At 42.2% G+C, this 19,750-nt stretch overlaps 2 protein-coding genes across 2 annotated transcripts in view; one reads left to right on the plus strand and one right to left on the minus strand.

The window, feature by feature from the left end:
• Nucleotides 1-9,107, plus strand: part of sptbn4b (spectrin, beta, non-erythrocytic 4b) — a 320,876-nt gene extending 311,769 nt beyond the window's left edge. Inside the window, exons 32-35 of the mRNA XM_078533196.1 lie at nt 2,230-2,516; nt 7,149-7,322; nt 8,080-8,122; nt 8,772-9,107. Of these exons, the coding sequence (XP_078389322.1) occupies nt 2,230-2,516; nt 7,149-7,322; nt 8,080-8,122; nt 8,772-8,936 (669 nt within the window). The 3' untranslated portion in view covers nt 8,937-9,107. The remainder of the gene's footprint in view (nt 1-2,229; nt 2,517-7,148; nt 7,323-8,079; nt 8,123-8,771) is intronic.
• A 393-nt stretch (nt 9,108-9,500) lies between these two features.
• LOC144671350 (uncharacterized) overlaps nt 9,501-19,750 on the minus strand; it is a 35,031-nt gene continuing 24,781 nt past the window's right edge. Inside the window, exon 4 of the transcript XR_013573910.1 lies at nt 9,501-10,284. The gene's annotated coding sequence lies outside the window, so the exon portion shown is untranslated. The remainder of the gene's footprint in view (nt 10,285-19,750) is intronic.

The raw sequence follows: 19,750 nt of genomic DNA on the forward strand, positions 1-19,750 counted from the left end.
TAAAATTAACAATTGATCACTATCATCAATTGCCATTTGTGGAAGAGAGTTCCAAACTCCTGCCACCCTTTGTGTGTAGAAGTGTTTCCTACTTTCACTCCTGAAAGATCTGGCTATAAGTTTTACACCATGCCCCCTAATCTCTCTCTATCATCCATATCTGTTTCCTTTAATATATTGAAAACTTTGATCAAATTGCCCCTTAACTTTCTAAATTAAGGGAATACAACCACAGTTTGTGTAACCTCTGCTGGTAATTAATAACCTTGGCATCCAGATCATTCTTCTAATTCTGCACTGCACTCTCTCCAAGTTCAATATACCCTTCCTGAGATGTGGTGTCCAGAACTGCAGCACCTTCCAAACCCATGGCCGCTACCATCCAGAAGGACAAGGGCAGCAGATACAAGGGAACACCACCACCTGGAAGTTCCCCTCCAAGCCACTCACCATCCTGACTTGGAAATATATCGCCGTTCCTTCACTGTCGCTGGGTCAAAATCCTGGAACTCCCTCCCTAACAGCACTGTGGGTGTACCTACACCACATGGACTACAGTGGTTCAAGCAGGCAGCTCACCCCCCACCTTCTCAAGGGCAATTAGGGATGGGCAATAAATGCTGGCCCAGCCAGCGACCCCCACATCCCGTAAATGAATTTTAAAAAATTAAAGTTGGGGCTGGACAATAGGCCAGAGGTTTCAGAAGGTTGTGGGACTGGAGGAGGTTACAGAGATAAGAAGGGTTGAGGCCTTGGAGGGACTTGACAGCAAGTATGAGAATTTAAAAATTGAGATGTTGCTGGACTGGGAGGCAATGTAATTCAGCATGCACACGGATGATGGGTAAACGGGACTTGTAAGTTAGAATATGGGCAGCAAATAACTCAAGTTTATGTAGAGTGGAAGATGGGTGAACATTTGAATAGTCGTCTAGATTTAACAAAGGCTTGGAAGAGAGTTTCAGTAGCAGATGAGCTGAAGCGGGGGCTGAGTCAGGCAATGTTACATAAGTGGAACTAGCTGATGGAATGGATGTGATATAGTACAACCTATGATATGGAGTAATCTATAATATAATGAACCTATTATATAATATCATGTATAATAAATGGAGTGTAATATATGATATAGTGCAATCTATATGGATCATTGGTCAATTTACTAAGTAACCCATCTCGGATCAGTACAGATGTTGAGGTACTGACCAAGTTTGTAAGGATCACTCTCTATAGCTGGCTTCCCATTTCTTTGACATAGGATTCCACTCAAGGACATCCTTTCAGATAACTGGGTGATCCTTGGAAGACAGAGATAAGGAGCCAGATTTTGCTGTCAAAATAACTGCGAGGGTTAATGCCGTCCCCATGAATTATGCGCAAATGGTGCAGAACAGATAGCAGATGTGCAGTTCATCGTGAATATTCAAACGTTGCTGTCCAAGTTGCATTGTCCTGCCATTAGCTTCAACAAAAACAGCATCTCAATGCCTGCTTCACTAGTGAGCTGCATTGAATGGCGTGAAGTTTCTACACTGACCTAACAGATACAGACTGAACTCACCATTGAGCAAGTAATTAGTAGCGTGATAATTGTTAGTTACTGCCAGTCAACCTCTCTGACCTTGAAAATTATCCATCGCAAGTGTGGAGTCTCATTTCTTCAGCTTTTGAGCTTTTCAGAAAATTTTAAAAATACAAAATTTGAAATTTTACATTTTAGTCTTACTCTTCCTTTGTTTCTTTCTCTATCTCTTAGTCTAACCTTTCTTTCTCTCCTCTTTCTACACCTGATTTGACTCCAATTCACCATCCTTCTAACTCACTCTTTGGGCGGGATTTTCCCATCCTGCCCGTTGCGGGAATCATTGCGAGCGGGATGGAAAATTTGACGGACCTGAAAAAGGTCCAACGGCTTTGGACCCACTGCGGGACCAGAAAATCCTGCTCTTTGTTTCTCAATCCATAAATTTTGTTGATTAAGGAGATACACTGTTTGTCCAGTTGTCCACTAAAGTCCTAGATGCCCAATTATCCATGACACACCATTAGCAGCTTGTACTTGTAACAAGTTACGGAGCAAAAATGTTTTGAGCCGAAGGGTGTAGGGAAAGGTCCAACGGTAGATGCCATGAAATGTCTGGCTCGAGGAAACTCAGGCCCTTTAAGTGGCTTTGATGATTTTTGACATACTGTGACTGGTGAAAATTGAGCTGATCTCTTTCCCCACAGGTACGCGATTCATCTCTGTCTGTTGGGCTACCAAATGGGATTGAGAAGCTGCCAGAGAGAACTCCACGACCAGACAGGCCGCGAGCGAGAGACAGACCCAAGCCCAGGAGGCGACCTCGACCGAAGGACCCGAACCAGCCGGTTGGAGAAACTCGCCGATCCCGCTCTGCACCATCTCCCCAGAATAGTGCCGCAGCGCCACCACCGATAACACACACAGCAGAGCAGGAGGGAGTCCTTGCTCGAAAACACGAACTAGAGGCTCCCAATAAAAAATCATCCAGCAGGTATTACATAGGATTACACTGGAAATACAGCACAGAAACAGGCATCAGGCCCAACCAGTCCATGCCAGTATTTATGCCCCACTCAAGTCTCCTCCCATCTCTCCTCATCTAAATCTACCATCATAACCCTCTATTCCCTTCTCCCTCATGTACTTGTCTAGCTTCCCCTTAAATGCATCTATACTATTCACCTCAACCACTCCCTGTGCTAACAAGTTCCACATTCTCACCACTCTGTGGGTGAAGAAGTTTCTTCTGAATTCCCTGTTGAATTTCTTGGGGACTATCTTACATTGATGACCTCTAGTTCTGCTCTTCCCCGCAAGAGGAAACATTCTCCCTGTATCTAGTCTATCAAAACCTTTCATTGCTTTAAATATCTCCATTAAGTCACCCCTCAGCCTCCCTTCTTTCAAGAGATATGTGACCCAGCCTGTCAATCATTTCTTGTTACATTCCTTGGCCGGACCCTGGGACATGGAGGAAGGTCCGGTTAGGGGCCAATAACGTTGCGTTTAAAATAGTTAATGGTTGAGATTAAAGACACTGGCTTTTGGAATAAAGCCACAAGATTCCACAGGATTTGAACAAACACAATAAACTTTACTATACAAGGTTAGAAAAGTAAAACAATCTACTATATATATGTGTGTGTGTGTATATATACATATATATATATATACACATACATACATACTACAGAGTAAATGACAGATGCAACCATGACAGAGTCCTTTGATTTCTCAAGAACCCACCCAGATGTTAGTCAACCAATCTCACTGAAACCTCAATGAGCCAATGGAACAGCTTTGGAACATGCTGTAGGTTTAAATGTTACAATGTCCATAGATTGTGAACTTACATAGCACACACAGACGTAATGAATTGAATTCATAACAATACCCACACGTTTCTGGTATCACCTTTGTGAACCTTCTCTGCGTCCTCTCCAGTGCCTGAATATCTTTCTTACAATATAGTGACCAGAACTGCTTGCCATCTCTAAGCGTGGACTAACCAAGGTTCAATACAGGTTCTGCACAGCTTCCCTACTTTTCAGTTCTATCCCTCTAGAAATAAAGCCTAGTGCTCAGTTTGCTAGTTTCTGGCCTTGTGAACCAATGGTGCAACTTTTAGTGATTGCTGTAGTTGTACTCTGAGATCCCTTATTTTCCTCTAACCCACCCAGATTTGCTCCTCCCAAGTAATAGCTTCAGCCGGTATAGGGATTGAACCTTGCCGTTATTAAACGCCACTATTAACCTCTTAGTCAGCTGAGGCTAGCCTGTTTCACAACCTTAGTGATTTGTATACTTATCCTCCCAAAACCCTTTATTCCTCTACCCCATTTAGATGCTTATGTTTTAAGCAGTATGCACCTTCCTTATTGTTTTTGCCAAATGTAACACCTCAGACTTATCTATATGGAAATTCAATTGTCAGTTATGTGCCCCCTCTGCAACTGGAGCCATAATCCAGAGGGGTCTAACCAGTGATTTATTAAAGCTTTAATATCCTGCCTTGTTTTTATATCCAATCCAATGTATAAAGTCAAGGATTTCCTCTGCTTATTAACAACTTTTCTCAACTTGTCCTGATACCTTCAAAGACTTGAGGTGTCAGCTGTGGCTCAGTTCGTAGCACCCTCGCCTTTGAGTCAGAAGGTTGTGGGTTCATGTCCCACTCCCGGAAAAAAAAAAGTCAAGAACTGTGAATGTACTCGAAAGAGTTACCTTCAAAGACTTGTGTAGGCAAAGTCCCAGGTCTCTCTGTTCCTGTACCACCAGCCAGTTCCTCTCCTCCTCGTTGTTCCTGCATTTCCAAGTTACATTTTGCACCCACGCCTTTCTCTTGTTTGACCCTGATGGGAGATTTGGAAAAGTCTGTTTTTTTAGTGACGTTACCTCATTAAGGAAGAAATTCCAAACCAGGACACTGAGACCCGTTGGTACGAGCAACACAAAGTATTTACTAATCAATAGGAAGATGAGTGTACATTTTACATGGGGCCATCTCACCATCAACCTCCCAGTCAGCTTCATAAAGTTGCTTCATTTGTACATTATTTGTTCAATAAGCTCGCTCCAGAAAATTAATTTTTCTTTTATTCTTTCGCGGGATATGGGTGTCGCTGGCAAGGGCAGCATGTATTGCCCATCTCTAACTGCCCTTGAGAAGGTGGTGGTGGGCCACCTTTTTGAACCATGCGGTGTAGGTACACCCACAGTGCTGTAGGGGAGAGAGTTCTGGGATTTTCACCCAGCGATGATGAAGGAATATACAATAACCTTCTGCTGTTGTTGTCTTGGCCCCACTGCCCTGTTCTGCCCATATAATGGAATCTTGTCACCCTTCATCCCAATCATTCTGCTATATCCTCCTGAATATCTTATAACAAATAATGTGCTTGTCACCGGCCTGCCCCAATCTTTGTCTCTGTCTCAGTTGCTGTTTTATCTTTACCCTCAGCCCAGTTTATGCCACTCACTGGTTTTCTCACAATACCCTGTGCAGTTGCATACATAAAGCTCAAACCTCCCTACGATTGTCAAACATATGTTTGAAGACAAAACATTAGCATGCAGGTGCAGTACAGCAAGTGATCAGGAAGGTAGATGGAATGTTGTTGCTTATTGCAAGGGGAATGGAATATAAAAATAGGGATGTTTTGCCGCAATTTCACAAGGCATTGGTGAGACCACATCAGGAGTACTGCGTACAGTTTTGCTTTCCTTATTTAAGAAAGGACGTAATTGGATAAGAAGCAGTTCAGAGAAGGTTCATTCGACTGGGTTGGGGGCGTTATCTTATGAGGAAAGGTTGGACAGGCTGGGCCTGTTTCCATTGGAGTTTAGAAGAATGAGAGGTGATCTTATTGAAACATATAAGATCTTGAGGGGACTTGGGAGAGCGGGGGGAGAATTTTCTCCCCGTCGGGCGGGCGGTTCAGGAGCGGGTGCGGGCGGGCATGTAGCCCATTGCTGCCCGTGATTGGCTGCGCGCCCCCATTTTGCATGGGCGGGCATTAATTGGCGTGACGCGCACCCGGAAGTGCTTAGCACCACCTGTGTGGGTGGGAGGAGGAGGGAATGTTGGGGCATGCGCGCAAAAGAGCACAGAAATCTCCCCGAGGCGCGGAACTGCCTCAGGGAGATTAACTTGGTTTGGAAAACTTGAAACAAAGATTTAAAAAATTATTCAGACATATCCCCTCAGGTGACAGTGTCACATGAGCTAGGACATGTCAATGAATTTTACTATAAATTTTTATTACAGTTATAAACCCTTCATGAAACCTCATCACCGTGGATGAGGTTCCATGACAAATGCAAAGGCCACCTGGGCTCTTCGCCTGCCCGCCAGTCTTCAGGTTGGACAGGCAGCCCCGTTAATTATTTCAATTAGTTTTTAAATGGCCTTAATAGGCCTTTGACAGTTTGGTGGGCGTGCAGCTGACTCCGGTGCGTGCCCGCCGAACTGAAGATCGGAATGACGCGCGGTGATGTTGGGACGCACGCCCGACGTCATTTTACATGTCAGCAAGTGGGGCCCGCCCCCGCACCCGCACGCCGACCCGAAGATTCTGGCCTGGATGTTTCCCATTGTGGGAGAGACCAGAGCCATTTAAAAATAAGAGGCCTCCCCATTAAGATGGAGTTAAGGAGAATTCTTTTTCTCTCAGAGAGTCGTGAGTCTGTGGAAATCTCTTTCCTGGAGAGCGTGGTGGAGGCCGGGTCATTGAATATTTTTAAGGTGGAAATAAATAGATTCTTGAATAACAAGGGAGTTAAAGAGTATCAGGTGTAAGAGTGGCATTCAGGTCATAGTCAGATCAGTCACGATCTTTTTGAATGGCTGAGCATGCTCGAGGGGCCGAATAGCCTACTACTAATTCATACGTTTGTATGTGAACATTTTAATCCCTCCTTATCACAATCTATTTTGTATCATTTTTCTCTCTCTCTTTAATTTCTCTTACCATTCCTGGCCCTTATCCTTTTCTCTTCTTACTTCCTCCTGCCCTCTTTCATTTCAATTTAAGGTGCATGTATGTTGGAATGTGCATATATATTAGTATGTATGTATTTTTTTATTTATTCTTTCATGGATTGTGGGCATTGCTGTCCATCCCTAATTGCCCTTGGCTTACGAGGCCATTTAAGAGTCAACCACATTGCCATGTAGGCCAGACTGCTCTAAAGGGGCACTAGTGGGCCAGATGGGGTTTTACGACAATCGATGATAGTTTCATGGGCACCATTACTGAGACTACCTTTATATTCCAGACTTTATTAATTGAATTTTAAATTCCACCGGCTGTCATGGTGGGATTTGAACCCATGCTCCCAGATCATTAGCCTGGGCTTCTGGATTACTAGTCCAGTCCACTACACCACCCTTTCTCCCATGTATGTCAGCATGTATATATGTTGTAATTTAAATAACTGTTCTTCTATGCTTGGGTCCATGCATGTATACATCTATTTGACAATGGCTTTTTAAGACAGTTTTTAAAAATGAGTGAAAAAAAGTTTTATGGGTTGATTTTTCTCTGACATGCCCTGACTGTTTGTGTCTCAGTGTCATTCTCTGCAGGCAATTTATGTAACTGTTCTTTCTGTTGCCACTCAGGTCCTGGGTTAGTGTATACTGCGTGATTAGTAAAGGAGATTTGGGGTTTTATAAAGATGCCAAGAGCTATAAAGCAGGAGCAAGCTATAATGGAGAGCCGCTCATCACCCTGAGTGACTCCACCTGTGAAATTGCCAGCAATTATAAGAAGAAGAAGTTTGTATTTAAAATCCGGTGAGTGTGGTGGAAAGATGGAGCCGAGTTTGATAAGATTCAGTTTGAAGTTACGTTTGTAACAGGTTCATCTGCTTGCACCTTATGTTAAAAGAAATGTGACCAGGAGCAAAGGAACATTCAGCAGCTCTTCAGTTAGACGGGACTGTTAACAGGATCCAAGCCAGTTGGTGAAGCAGAAACCAAGACACAGAGCTTTTCTTTATCAAGAGAGCTTATTGACTTTGTTCAGTCTCAAAGCTCTCCTCCCACACCCAGTGTCCCAGTTGTACCCTAATTATATGCTCTTTTGAAAACAGGTAAACAAATGTAAACTAATTGACTAATTGAAAGCCCCTTAAAAGAGTCGCTGTAACAAAAACCAAAACTTTATGTCTCCTATTTATACGTGCTCAAAGTACCTAATTAAACAATGCCATTCGCCTGTGTATCTTAATTAACATACTGTTAACAGGACTGCTGTAACTTGTACTACTGAATACAGCTTAGCTGCTCAATCACCACCTTCACCAAAGCATATCTATTTCTATTTGTACATTCAAAATTTTAGAATTTGATAATTGATGCATTAACATGGTTTGTACAAGCACACTTCTTATATCCTAAGGATAAATGTTTCCCACTTATTAACTGCATGGACAATAGATTAGTACAAGTAGCTGGAGAGAATGCTGAGAATTTCAAGAAACCGTTTTATTCCATATTTGATCAGAGCCATTTTTGTTCTTTTTAATATGATTCTTTCTCATTGTGACAGGATGAATGACGGCAGTGAGTGGCTGTTCCAGGCCAAGGATGAGGTGAGCTTTGCACTGTGAATGTCAGGGCATGGCATGGAACAGTAAAACATTTCAGCAAAACACTGTCAAAAACGTCAGAACAGATGAGTGGGATGTCCCAGGGATTAGTGTAGGGGAGATGTACTGAGTGGAGTTAGGTGTCCCAGAGGTTGATGCAGGTAAATGTACTGAATCCAGCGCCCCAGGGGATCGGAGCAAGGGGCATTATTCTGACTGAAATGTTGATTTCAGTTGGGCTGCAATTAGCCTCAGCACCTCTAATTATTAGCCAATGAAGTGTGATGTGTGGACATCGGGTGGAATCAGCTCAGAAGAAATGCCCCCAATGGTCAAATGTGTTGCTTACGCTCACAGCATATGGTGACCTTTGCATAAAAGCAACAGATGCAGGAAAGCAGTGAAGAAACGTTATTGAAAGAAAGTGAAGCTCATAATGGAGTTATTGACTGTCCAGCAATGAAAGTTATTCAGTGATAGTTCTGGAGACACTGGGTACTCTATGTTGGGTTATCTCTGGACAAATAAGCAGTGGACAGAATGTATAAATTGCATGAAAAACCTATTATTATGTGATGATGGGTTTTATAAAATGTATTAAACGTGTTTAAATGATTGGACTTTGTTGCTTCTTCAATGTACTCTATTTTAGGAGGAGATGAACGATTGGATCAAGACTGTTTCCACAGCCATTTCAGAGCATGCACAAATCGCTCAACAAACCGGCCAGATCCCCCTTACTACCTCCTCTACTGACGAAGGGAATCCTAAACGGGACAGTGACCGAAGATTCAGTCTCTTTGGGAAGAAGAAATGAGGACAGAAGATGCCAATGTCTTTTTGTTGTGCAGATTGGATCCTTGCAATCGGATAGTTGGACGGATTCTCACTTGGTGATGTAGAAATTGTTTCATCTTGAACCAGAGCAACTAACGTTTTTAATTTTACAACTTCAACAAGAAGTTGGACAATTGCAGGTGCGTCTTTTGAATGGATTTGCGATGATTTTCTATTAAAATACGGTTCCGCTTTTGTTATACGTTCATGAACCCCAATAGGCTGTTGGCTGGAACTCTCTGACCTAATGGTGTGGGACCTAGTTCTGGCTGGATATTTCAAATCCAACACATTTATCAGATTGTTGGGCTTTAGGTCACGTTGCCTCCTATACCCCAGTTCTGAATCTGTGGATCCGACTCCCATATGTTCCACTTCACTCTGATTTATGAATAAGTGAATGTGAGAAATGTCCACACTCTTCAACTCATTTTCTGTTTACTAAAGAAATGACATTATCATATCTTTTAGTTTTAAATCTTCTGTATGAACACGAACCCTCCAATGTAACACTCGGTGCTTATTTAAGAACACATAAAGCATTGATGGAGACAGATGTTTAATAGGTACTGCTGTTAACTGGAACCTCAGCACAACACTGAAATAGTCGCTTAGTAGTACAGAACTTGAGTATTGTTGAAAAAAGAGACGCTTTTTGTCTTGCATTCATCAGGATAATTGGCAAGAACACCAAATGTAAAGGGAACAACAATTTATACTGTATGAGAAGAGAGTGCCGATTGGTTGGCAGGTGGACTCTGATTGGTAGAGACCTAGCTATGGAGAATGCACCAATTGATGGTGACTGACTGTTAACTACCAAGTATCGTTTGCAATTCAAACCAGGCAGCTTGACTTTGATTGTTCAAGGCATTGCCCTGAAGAATGAACCAGTGAATGGCTGTCACTTATTTTGTTTAGCTGAAACAGGCACAATGTGTGTACATGTTCTTTATCTCTGCAAAGAACAGGGCCTAGTGTATTATTACATGTAGCTTCCTGTCCTGATGAGTGCAAGATGAAATGCTTCAACAAAAATGTCTTTTTTCAGCAGTACAACACTGAAATGTAAAGTGACTAATTTTAAATGTGGTTTCCGGTGTTGTGACAGCTGATATCCCTTCACAGGACAATCTGATTTTTTTTTTAGTATTTTACCAAAATGCCTATGGTCTTCCTGAAAATGGTACAGTTGGAAATTGAAGGACTAATGCCATGTTGAACTAGGGGCTTTGGCAGAATTCAGGGAACATTGCTTTATACTTAGCTCAAACCATGTGTGTCTGTTCGTGTGTCTGATCCGCACTGACATTCCCCAGAGTTGCTTTCTGAAAAAAGAAAAGGAAAGTGATAAATATTTGGCCAAGAATGCAGTGATTACATGGAGATACGTGGAAGTTACAAAATGGGAACAGGTCATTTGGCCCAACAGTTCATGTCAGCATTTACCCTCCAAATGAGCAAATTGTCTTAATGATACATGCTGCCCTGTCCCTTTCTTGACGCTGCTTAAAGAAGGCTAAAAAGGGTAAGAAAAACACTTAAAATGATTTAAACAATCAATCTAATGTTTGCCTGTCTCCAGTGCAATAACTGTAGTTTGGTGATAATGTGCAGCCTGTCTCTATCCTCTTGAAGTCTATCACTAACCTCCTCATTGTTTGCTACACTTCAAGTTTTGTGACATCTGCAAATTTCGAAATTGTGCCCTGTACCTCCAAACCTAAGCCATTATTGTATATCAAAAACAGCAGTGATCCCAGTACTGAAGCTTGCGGGGGGGGGTGGGGGCACTGTTTATGGGGAGCTGGTGGCATCGGGGTAATCTCCCTGGACTAGTAATCCAGTGATGCCCATATCCCATGGAAGAATAATGATAAAAGATATGCCCTCAAGGCATAGGCAGACTGGTGAAATGAGCAAACACATGGCAGTTGAAATTTAAGACTGTGAAGTGAAGACTGAAAAGAGCCAATATAAACAAAATAGTACAATTTTATAGGGGGAGGAGGAACAAAGAGACCTGTGGGTGTTTGTACATGAATCTTTGAGGGTGGCAAGATGATTCAAGAAGGCTGGTAAAACACATATGGGATCCTTAGCTTTATTAAAGGAGAAACAAAAGTGCAGGATTTATACTAAACCCTTTTCACGCAGTGAATGGTTAGGATCTGGAATGCACTGCCTGACAGTGTGGTGGCGGCAGATTCAATCGAGGCATTCAAAAGAGAATTGGATTGGTATCTGAAAGGGAAGACTGTGCGAGGTTACTGGGAGAAGGCAGGGGAGTGGCACTAAGTGAATTGCTCCTATAGAGAGCTGACACAGACCTGATGGGCCGAATGGCCTCCTGTGCTGTAACAATTCTGTTTCAATAGAGTAAATAAAGGGAAACTCTTTTAGTGGCAGAAGGGTTAGTAACCAGGTTAAATACTTGAAAGGGAAAAATTTACAGGGCTACGGGGAAGAGCAGCGGAATGGGATTAATTGCAGATCTCAAAGAGCCGGCACGTGTGTGATGGGCTGAATGGCCTCCTCCTGTGCTGTATTATTCAATAATTCTATGAACATATGACAGCTTTTCCAGCTCAGGCAAGCCAAGAACCTTGTGATCAAAACCTTTACCTACCCCAAAAGAATAAAACTTGCATTTTTCAGATCTACTGGGGGAATGCTATTAATCTCTAAGAGTAATCTAACGTGGTTGATCGTAATAATTTCTCCAGTATAATCTGAAAAGGAAATTAGGTACCTGCAGATGAATATCTGGCATACTACAGACCAGAAATTAAAAATTTGTTTCTTGAAACAGGGTTGATATCTGCTGCAATAGTCTAACCGTATTTATCGTACAGCCTGGTTCACTACAACCACACAACAATGTGATGTCTCTGCGCATTTTGAACCAATTCAACATTCAAGTGTCAGAAATAAACATACCCATATGCATTTCGAATAAACATTTTACTTTACCGTGATCCAACATTTGAAAGTACTTATACTGTTGTTCTTGTATTTATACGAATGATTTGGATGTCTTTACAATAGGAATGATATTAACGTTTTGTGATAATATTAAATTAGGGCCAAAACACACCAAGGAAAATTTCAGGACTCAGATTAAAGATTGGAGGATGGTGCAACTGAATGTTCAAATATATGAAGTACAGCTTCTGGAAAAGGACAATGAAAGGAATCAGTGTAGTGAAGAAATAGAAGATGCCAAATGCATTTAAAGGTGGGAGAAATAAGTTAAAGAGCATAAAAGCGGTGAATAAAATTCTGTGTTTTGCAAACAGGCCTTGAATATAAAAGTAAGAAGGTGATGGTGAATTTGTACAAGAAATTGGTTAAGACGCAGCTGCAGTAATGTGTACAGTTCTTGAATTTTGCTGATAAAAGAGATATGCTATGCAGCATGGAACATTCCCCGTGGCAACGCCTCCACCACTCAGAGTCCACTTGCCAACCAATCAGCACTCTCTTCTCATGCATTATAAATTGTTGTTCCCCTACTACAGTTGGTAATTTCTTGCAAAGCTGTCTGATGAGTGCAAGACGAAAAGCTTTGATAGCATGTCTCTTTTTTTCAGCATACTCAAGTTCTGTACAATGAAATGACTAGGTGTACAGTCCTGGTGCCCCATTATAGGGAAGATGTTAGTCATGGAAAGAAATAGGGAATTCTATAGTTATGAAGAATAACTCAAAAAATTAGGACTTTTTCATTAGAGCACAGAAGGTTAAGGGGGTATGAATTCTGGAAGGTTTTAAGAGGATGAGTACTGAAAGATTATAATATTTTCACAGAGAGGGTTATTAGAACAGGGAATGTTTTATCACAGGGGCTACTGAGGAAGAGACTGACATCATTCAAAAGGGGAATTTAAAAGGAATTTAGAAAAATAGATACAGGGAAATGGTTGAACATTGATAGCTTAGGTTAAAGAGCTTATTGTAAAAGTAATGGTGAGGCTAATGGCATCACCGTTATTTAAACGTAAATGGTACAGCACTTTCTGGCAAGGGGAAGATGCATGATTGATTGCAAATATCTGAAGGTTGCTGTCCAAGTACCAGCGCTCCACCAGTAACTTTGTGGAAATGATATCTCATTGTCTGCCTCAGTAATGACTTGCACGGAACAGTGTGTAGTTCCAGTACTGACGTCGATAAACACGGACTAAACTTGTCACAGCTTTTTAAGGATTGTCCAGTTCACCTTAATTCCCCTTTTTAATGGGGTGATAAGTCTTAATTACCGCCAAACAACCCCTGGCACTGAAAATTAACTTTTACAAGTGTGGAATCTCATATATAAAATTTCTTTTTTCTTTTTCTCTCTTTCTCTCTTAATTCAGTCTTTCTTATCTCTCTCTGTGTTTTCTCCACCTGCTTTGACATTGAATTCACGATTCTAACTTCCACATCCTAGTTCAAACACTGTCCTTCCTGTTCATTAACTTCAGTCTGATTGGTTATACATCTATCAATTGCTTGTCCTGATCCCTCAGGCCCCAGATGCTCTGTAGAAGCTGCTGCGCCATTTCCTTCTCCCACTTGCCGCAACTTGCCATGCGATTAAAATGGGCAAGGGGCTGCCCTTTCTCCACTGTTTACAGGAAATTCTGCCCCACAAAAGCAGTGCTATCATTTCAATAATTCAATGCAAAGTCTTTCTACATTTAACCACAACTGTGATCATAACACAACATTGAATTTGATGTTTGTTAATTTATGATTAATCAGGTTTGTATCAAAGGAAAATTTGATGGCTCACACTGCTGCCGTGCTGAACTCACACAAGACTCACGTTAGGCCCAAAGTGGGTCTGCACTGAGCCCAAACTGGGCTCACACTGGGGACAAATTGAGCTCACACTGGACCCTCAGTGATTTACTGGACCCCCAAGGCCCTCACTAGATGCAGAAAATACACAAACAAGGTCCACACTAGACTCACACTGGCCCACACAACACTGGGCCCACACTATGCTGGGCTCCACCAGGTCCACACTGGGCTAACACTAGGTCAATGGGTTTCCCTGCAGTGGTACAGGTGTAGGTTGGAATTTGCCAAGTTGTTGGTATTTGGCTTGTACTTTGTATATTAGTTACTAAAGTGAAAGTAAATTAAATAATGGAATCAATACAAGCTGAGAACATTTCTGCCACCCTTTAGTAAGGGGGAGTTTTAAAACTTTATTTCTCCATAAGTGAGGTTATTTATTTTGATGATCATTATATGTATATATAGTACCTGTGTGTCATCCAAAATGATAAGGTAAAGGTGAAAGAAAGGCCTGAGTGGGCTGTCATTGCAACAGATTCCGTTTTCATTTTTAAGACACATGATATATTTAATGATATACAGTAATTTTCATTAGTTGTCTTTGCTTTTAAACTGGGGAAGTTTTTAGCCCCTCCAGTCTGTGTCAGCTCTTTGCCATAGCAGTTCCAAACAAACCCATTGCCCCGAATCTTCCTCTATTTATATCTTTAGTTAAGGGATTCATTCAGGCCTTAAGATATGCCCTGGTCTCTGCCAGTCAAATTCCGTAGCAAAACCTTGTTAACTTTTTTCTTCACTTCACCTGGAGTAATGAAGGAGGCAGAGAGGGAATAATAAATATGTGGGGTTCCCCCCACAGATCTGTACTGGGGCCTCAGCTTTTCACCAAATTTTTCAATGACTGTGTACCTAAGTTTTCTGACAGGAGGGACAGTAAATTGTGTATATGGGAAGAGGGAGTTTCATTGAGATATTGTTAGATGAAGTGAGTGGGCCAAACTGTGGCGGACGCAGTTCAGTTGTAGGAAAGTGGGAGATCATCTACTCTGGACTGAAAAAAAGAGAGATCAGAATATTTTCCATGTGGTGAGCAGAAAGGAACGGTGGAAGAGCAGGGAGATTCATGGGGTCCAAGAACAGAAACCATGACAACCAGCGGATAAGTTAAAAACCTATTGGAACGTTAGCCTTTATCTCAAGAGAACAGAGCTACAAAGGGGTTCAATTTATACAGAGCTCTGGTTCAACCCTATCTGGATTACCGCATACATTTCTGGGCACTGCACCTAAGGAAGGATATATTGACCTTGGAGGAGATGTAGCAAAGACTCTAGAATAAACTGGGCTAAAAGGTTTAGTTACAAGGACAGGTTGCACATACTAAGGTGGTATTGCCTTGCGTATGGAAGATTAAGGGCTAATTTTTTTTTTAACGTGATACTGAACTAGTTTAGAACCCTAAGGGGAAAGAAGCCGACTTGCCAAAATAAAAATAGCCATGGATGACTAAGGAGATAAAGAAAAAAAATACAAAAATGCAGGAACTAGCACAGATTGTGGCAACTGGGAGAAGTATGAAGAACAACAAAAGGTGACAGAACAGATAAGGGAGTATCAAAAGAAACTTGCAAGAGATATCAAAATCAATTTTTAAAAATTACATTTACCTGCAGGAAAGAGTGGTCAGCTCTTGAAAAGTGATAACAGTGATAATGTAAATGAAAATAAGGAAACGGTGGACATATTGAATAGCTACTTTGAGCTGAATTTAGTGGAACTCGTTGGAGTGGGCATGATGGCAGGAGGTGGGGGTTGAGAGAATTAAACAGGGGAACCTACCCAGAAGGAAAAAAATAGTAAAAACTGGGAAATAAGAGTACTGGTCTGAGCTGGTCATGTATATCTTAAAATGGAACACCAGTAAAAACTGGGGAATTAAGAGTACTGGTCTGAACTGTTTTTTGCCTTCTGGGCACATCGGGACGTGGGAAGGACCGGAAGCGGGAATTCCGTCTGCTGATGGCGGGTTGCCAATTAGGCTCATAAATGGATCACATAAAGGCAATTATCCCTGAGCCCACTGAACTGTAGAGGTGGCTCGGGGATTTATTGGGATTTGCACGGGTCTCCTGTGCCTCCCGAAGGGTGCCCTCCAAACCCCATCGGGGTTGAGTGCACTTAAATTTCAGCGAGTCTCCTGCACAGAAACAACGTGGACTTCCCAATGGTTCTCCAACCACGGGTGCCCGTGTCACTGGAACCACATTCCATCCTCTGTTTCAGTATTTATAGTAGAGGACGAGGATAGCATGTCGGAAACTCCAAGTAAACTAACATTGAATCAAGGACAGATACTCGTCAAAATTAGTGTAAGCAAAATGGTGCTTAAGAATGACAGGCCCAGAACCAGATGGTCTCCATCTCAGGCTTTTAATGAAAGTAGGTGAGGGCATTGCAAATGTCCTGCTTATAACCTCTCTCAGCAACCCTTCCTTCAGTTTGGAAAATTGTGCATGTCACTAAGCTATTTAACGAAGATGAGAGAGAGAGAGAAAAAAAACAGGGAATTATAGAGCAGCTAACTAGAGATCTGCTGTCAGGAAATTACTGGAAGTTATAATTAAGGATAAAATGACTGGACACCTTAAATTTTCAGTTCAGCAGAGAGAGCTGGCTTCGATTTATATGGCTCAGGTCAAACCTGACAAGCTGACTGAATTTTGTGAAGAGGTGACTAAAGTGTTTGACACGGGAGTGTCAATGATGTTATTTATAGGGACTTTGAGAAGGCATTTGATAAAGTCCCTCATAAGAGTCTATTAACTAAAGTTGAAGCCCATGGAAATAAAGGCAAATTATTGACCTAGTCAGGACGTTAGCTGAATGGCAGGAGGCAGAGAAACTGGTTAATAGGTAGATGCTCTAATTGACTGGATGTGACTAATGGCTTCCCACAGGATCTGCTTTGGGACCTCAACCATTCATCGTATTTATTAAGGATGTAGATTTTGGGATAGAAAGGCACATATCCAAATTTGTCAACAGCATAAAGAAAGTAGCGTAGATGGAAGCGTAAAATTACAAAGAGTTTTAATGGTTTAAGTGAATGGGAAAAACTGTGGCAAATGGATCTCAGTGTAGACAAATGTGAGGCCCTCCACTTCGGACCTAAAAGGTACTAGAAACCCGACCAGAAAGGCTCGAAACAGTCGAGGTCCAAAGAGATTTGGGGATCCAACTGCACAGATCATTAAAATGTACCTAGAGGGTTAGAATATAATGGGATATGAGTTATGCAATAGCTTTATAAAACCTTGGTTAGGCCAAACCTGCGTCCCATCAGCAGTTCTGGGCGCCACATCTTGGAAAGGATACATTGGCCTTGAATGCAGTGCAGTCAGGATATCAGAATGATACCTGGATTCCAAGAGTTAAGTTAAGAGGAGAGATTATACAAACTATGGTTGTATTTTCCTGTGCTTAGGTTAAGCGATGATTTGATGGAAGTTTTCAGAACAGGTTGTGCTGATGGGTGCTTTTGTAATAAGGAGGCTATTTCTAGTGGGGTTGTGCAGAATTCAGTACTGGATCCCTTGCTTTTGTGGCATAGATCAACAATTTACACTTAAACGTAGGGGACATGATTAAGAAGTTGGCACACGATACAAAAATTGGCCGTGTGGCTGAGAGCGATGGGAGCTGGAGGCTGCCAGAAGATATCAGTGGACTGGTCAAGTGGGCAGAAAAGTGGCAAATGGAATTCAACCCAGAGAAGTGTGAGGTAATTCATTTGGGGAGGGCAAACAAGGCAAGTGAGTACACTATAAATGGGAGGATCTTCTGAGAACAGTAGAGGAGCAGAGGGACCTCGGAGCGCACTTCCACAGATCCCTGAAAGTAGCAGTACAAGTAGGTACGATAAGAAGGCATAAGGGATTCTCTCCTTTATCAGTTGAGGCATTGAATATAAAAGCAGGAGATTTATGGTGGAACTACACAAAACACTAATAGTGTACAGTACTGGTCACCACATTATAGGAAGGATGTGATTGCACTAGAGAGGGTATGCAGGAGATTTACGAGGATGTTGCAAGGAATAGCAAATTTGAGGAGAAATTGGACAAGCTGGGACTGCTTTCTGTGGAACAGAGGAGGCTGAAGGGAGATTTAATTGAGGTGTATAAAATTATGAGAGGCCTAGATAGAGTGAATAGGAAGGACCTATTTCTCTTAGCAGAGAGATCAATAACTTAGGGAATGTAGAATTAAAGTAGTTAGTAGAAAGAGGACAGGGGAGTTAAGAATTGTTTTCAATCAGAGGGTGGTGGGGATCTGAAAGGGTGGTAGAGGCAGAAACCATCATCACGTTTAAGAAACACTTGGATGTGCACTTGAAGTGTTGAAACCTACAGTGCTGTACATTTCTATAATTTTGTAATTAGGGGAACTGATGGGGATAGGATAGTTAGAGAGAAACTATTTCCGCTGGCTGCAGGATCTAGGACTGAAGGACATGGTCTAAACATTTAAGCTAGACCTTTCGGGAGTGAAGTTAGAAACACTTCTACACATACAGGGCTGGATTCTACAGCCCCTGCCGGGGGCTTTATCGGTGGGGGGCACGTAAAATAGGTCTGGTGTGTAGCCCAACTCCTTCTCTCCAACCCCTGACCTGGTCCCCATAATCCGGGTGGGTGGATGTGGGGGTGGTAAGGTGCCCAATAACCCGCCTATCCTTAGGCCTCTTTAGGCCCTTAAGTGGCCAATTAATAATCACTTAAGGACCTCAATCCGCTTCCCACTGCCATGAAATGCTGGACAGGCCCTGAACCTTCCTCCCTTTTCAACATCAGTCTCTCCCTGCACCTCCCTGCTCCAGACTCTATGTCCCACTGCACCTTCCTCCCTCTCCCCAACATCAGCCTCCCTCTGTGTCCACCTCTATCCCTCAGCAACAGCCTCCCTCCCCCAGACTCAGTCTCTCACTACAGCTTCCTCGCTTTCCCCAGCATCGTTTTGATTCCTGTTCTGAATTTTTCAAATGGCTTTTACTTATGATCCTATTCTGTCTCATACTATTTATAAAAAATCATTTTTTGTATGTGGGAAACACTGGCAAGACAAGCATTTACTGCACATCCCTCTAAGTCTTTGTGGTGGCGAGGCCATCATCAACCGTGTGGTGAAGGTGCAGCTCGGTAAGGAGTTCCAGGATTTTGACCCAGTGACAATGAAGGAGTGGTGATGTCTGTACAAGTTGGGATGGTTTGCATCTTGGAGTTGATGGTATTTCCACACATCTGCTTCCCTCAAAAACAGTCATTTTCCCTGTCTATTTCCACCCACCAACATGCAGGTCTCCCCAGTTTCATAATTTCACATGGAACTCTCCAGTTTCTTATGTTTTTGTTTTCTAACTTTTCCATCTTACAGATGTTCAATTCTATTGATGCCTCAATCCATAAAGTGCATAATTTACTGAGACCACATTGTGACTGGTGGATGCTCATGAAATCCTTGAGTATATTTCTTCTTTTCTTATTACCACAGAACTGTACAACATTCAGTTACAAAATGCAGCCAGTGAAAGGAGAGTCTTTGGTCTCTATGGACCTGGAATTGTAATTCTGGTGCCATCCAGGAACGATATGAAGGCAATGGAGAGAACGAGGAGGAATTTCTTCACCCTCTCTCTCTCTCTCTGCCTCTGTCTGTCTATCTCTCTCTCTCTCACTGTGTCTCTCTCTCTCTCCCTCCCTCCCTCTATCTCTGTCTATCTCTCTCTCTCTCTCTCTCACTGTGTCTCTCTCTCGCTGTCTCTCCCTCCCTCTCTCTCTCTCTGGTGGTAGTGAATCTTTGGAATTCTCTACCCCGGACAGTTGTGAAAGCTCAATCGTTGAGCATGTTCAAGACAGAAATCGATAGATTTCTGGAAACTAATGACACCAAGGGATATGGGTTTAGTACAGGAAAGTGGCGTTGAGGTAGATGATCAGCCATGAT

The sequence above is a fragment of the Cetorhinus maximus genome, chromosome 32 (genome assembly GCF_964194155.1).
Source record: "Cetorhinus maximus chromosome 32, sCetMax3.hap1.1, whole genome shotgun sequence".
Classification (NCBI taxonomy): Eukaryota; Metazoa; Chordata; class Chondrichthyes; order Lamniformes; family Cetorhinidae; genus Cetorhinus; species Cetorhinus maximus.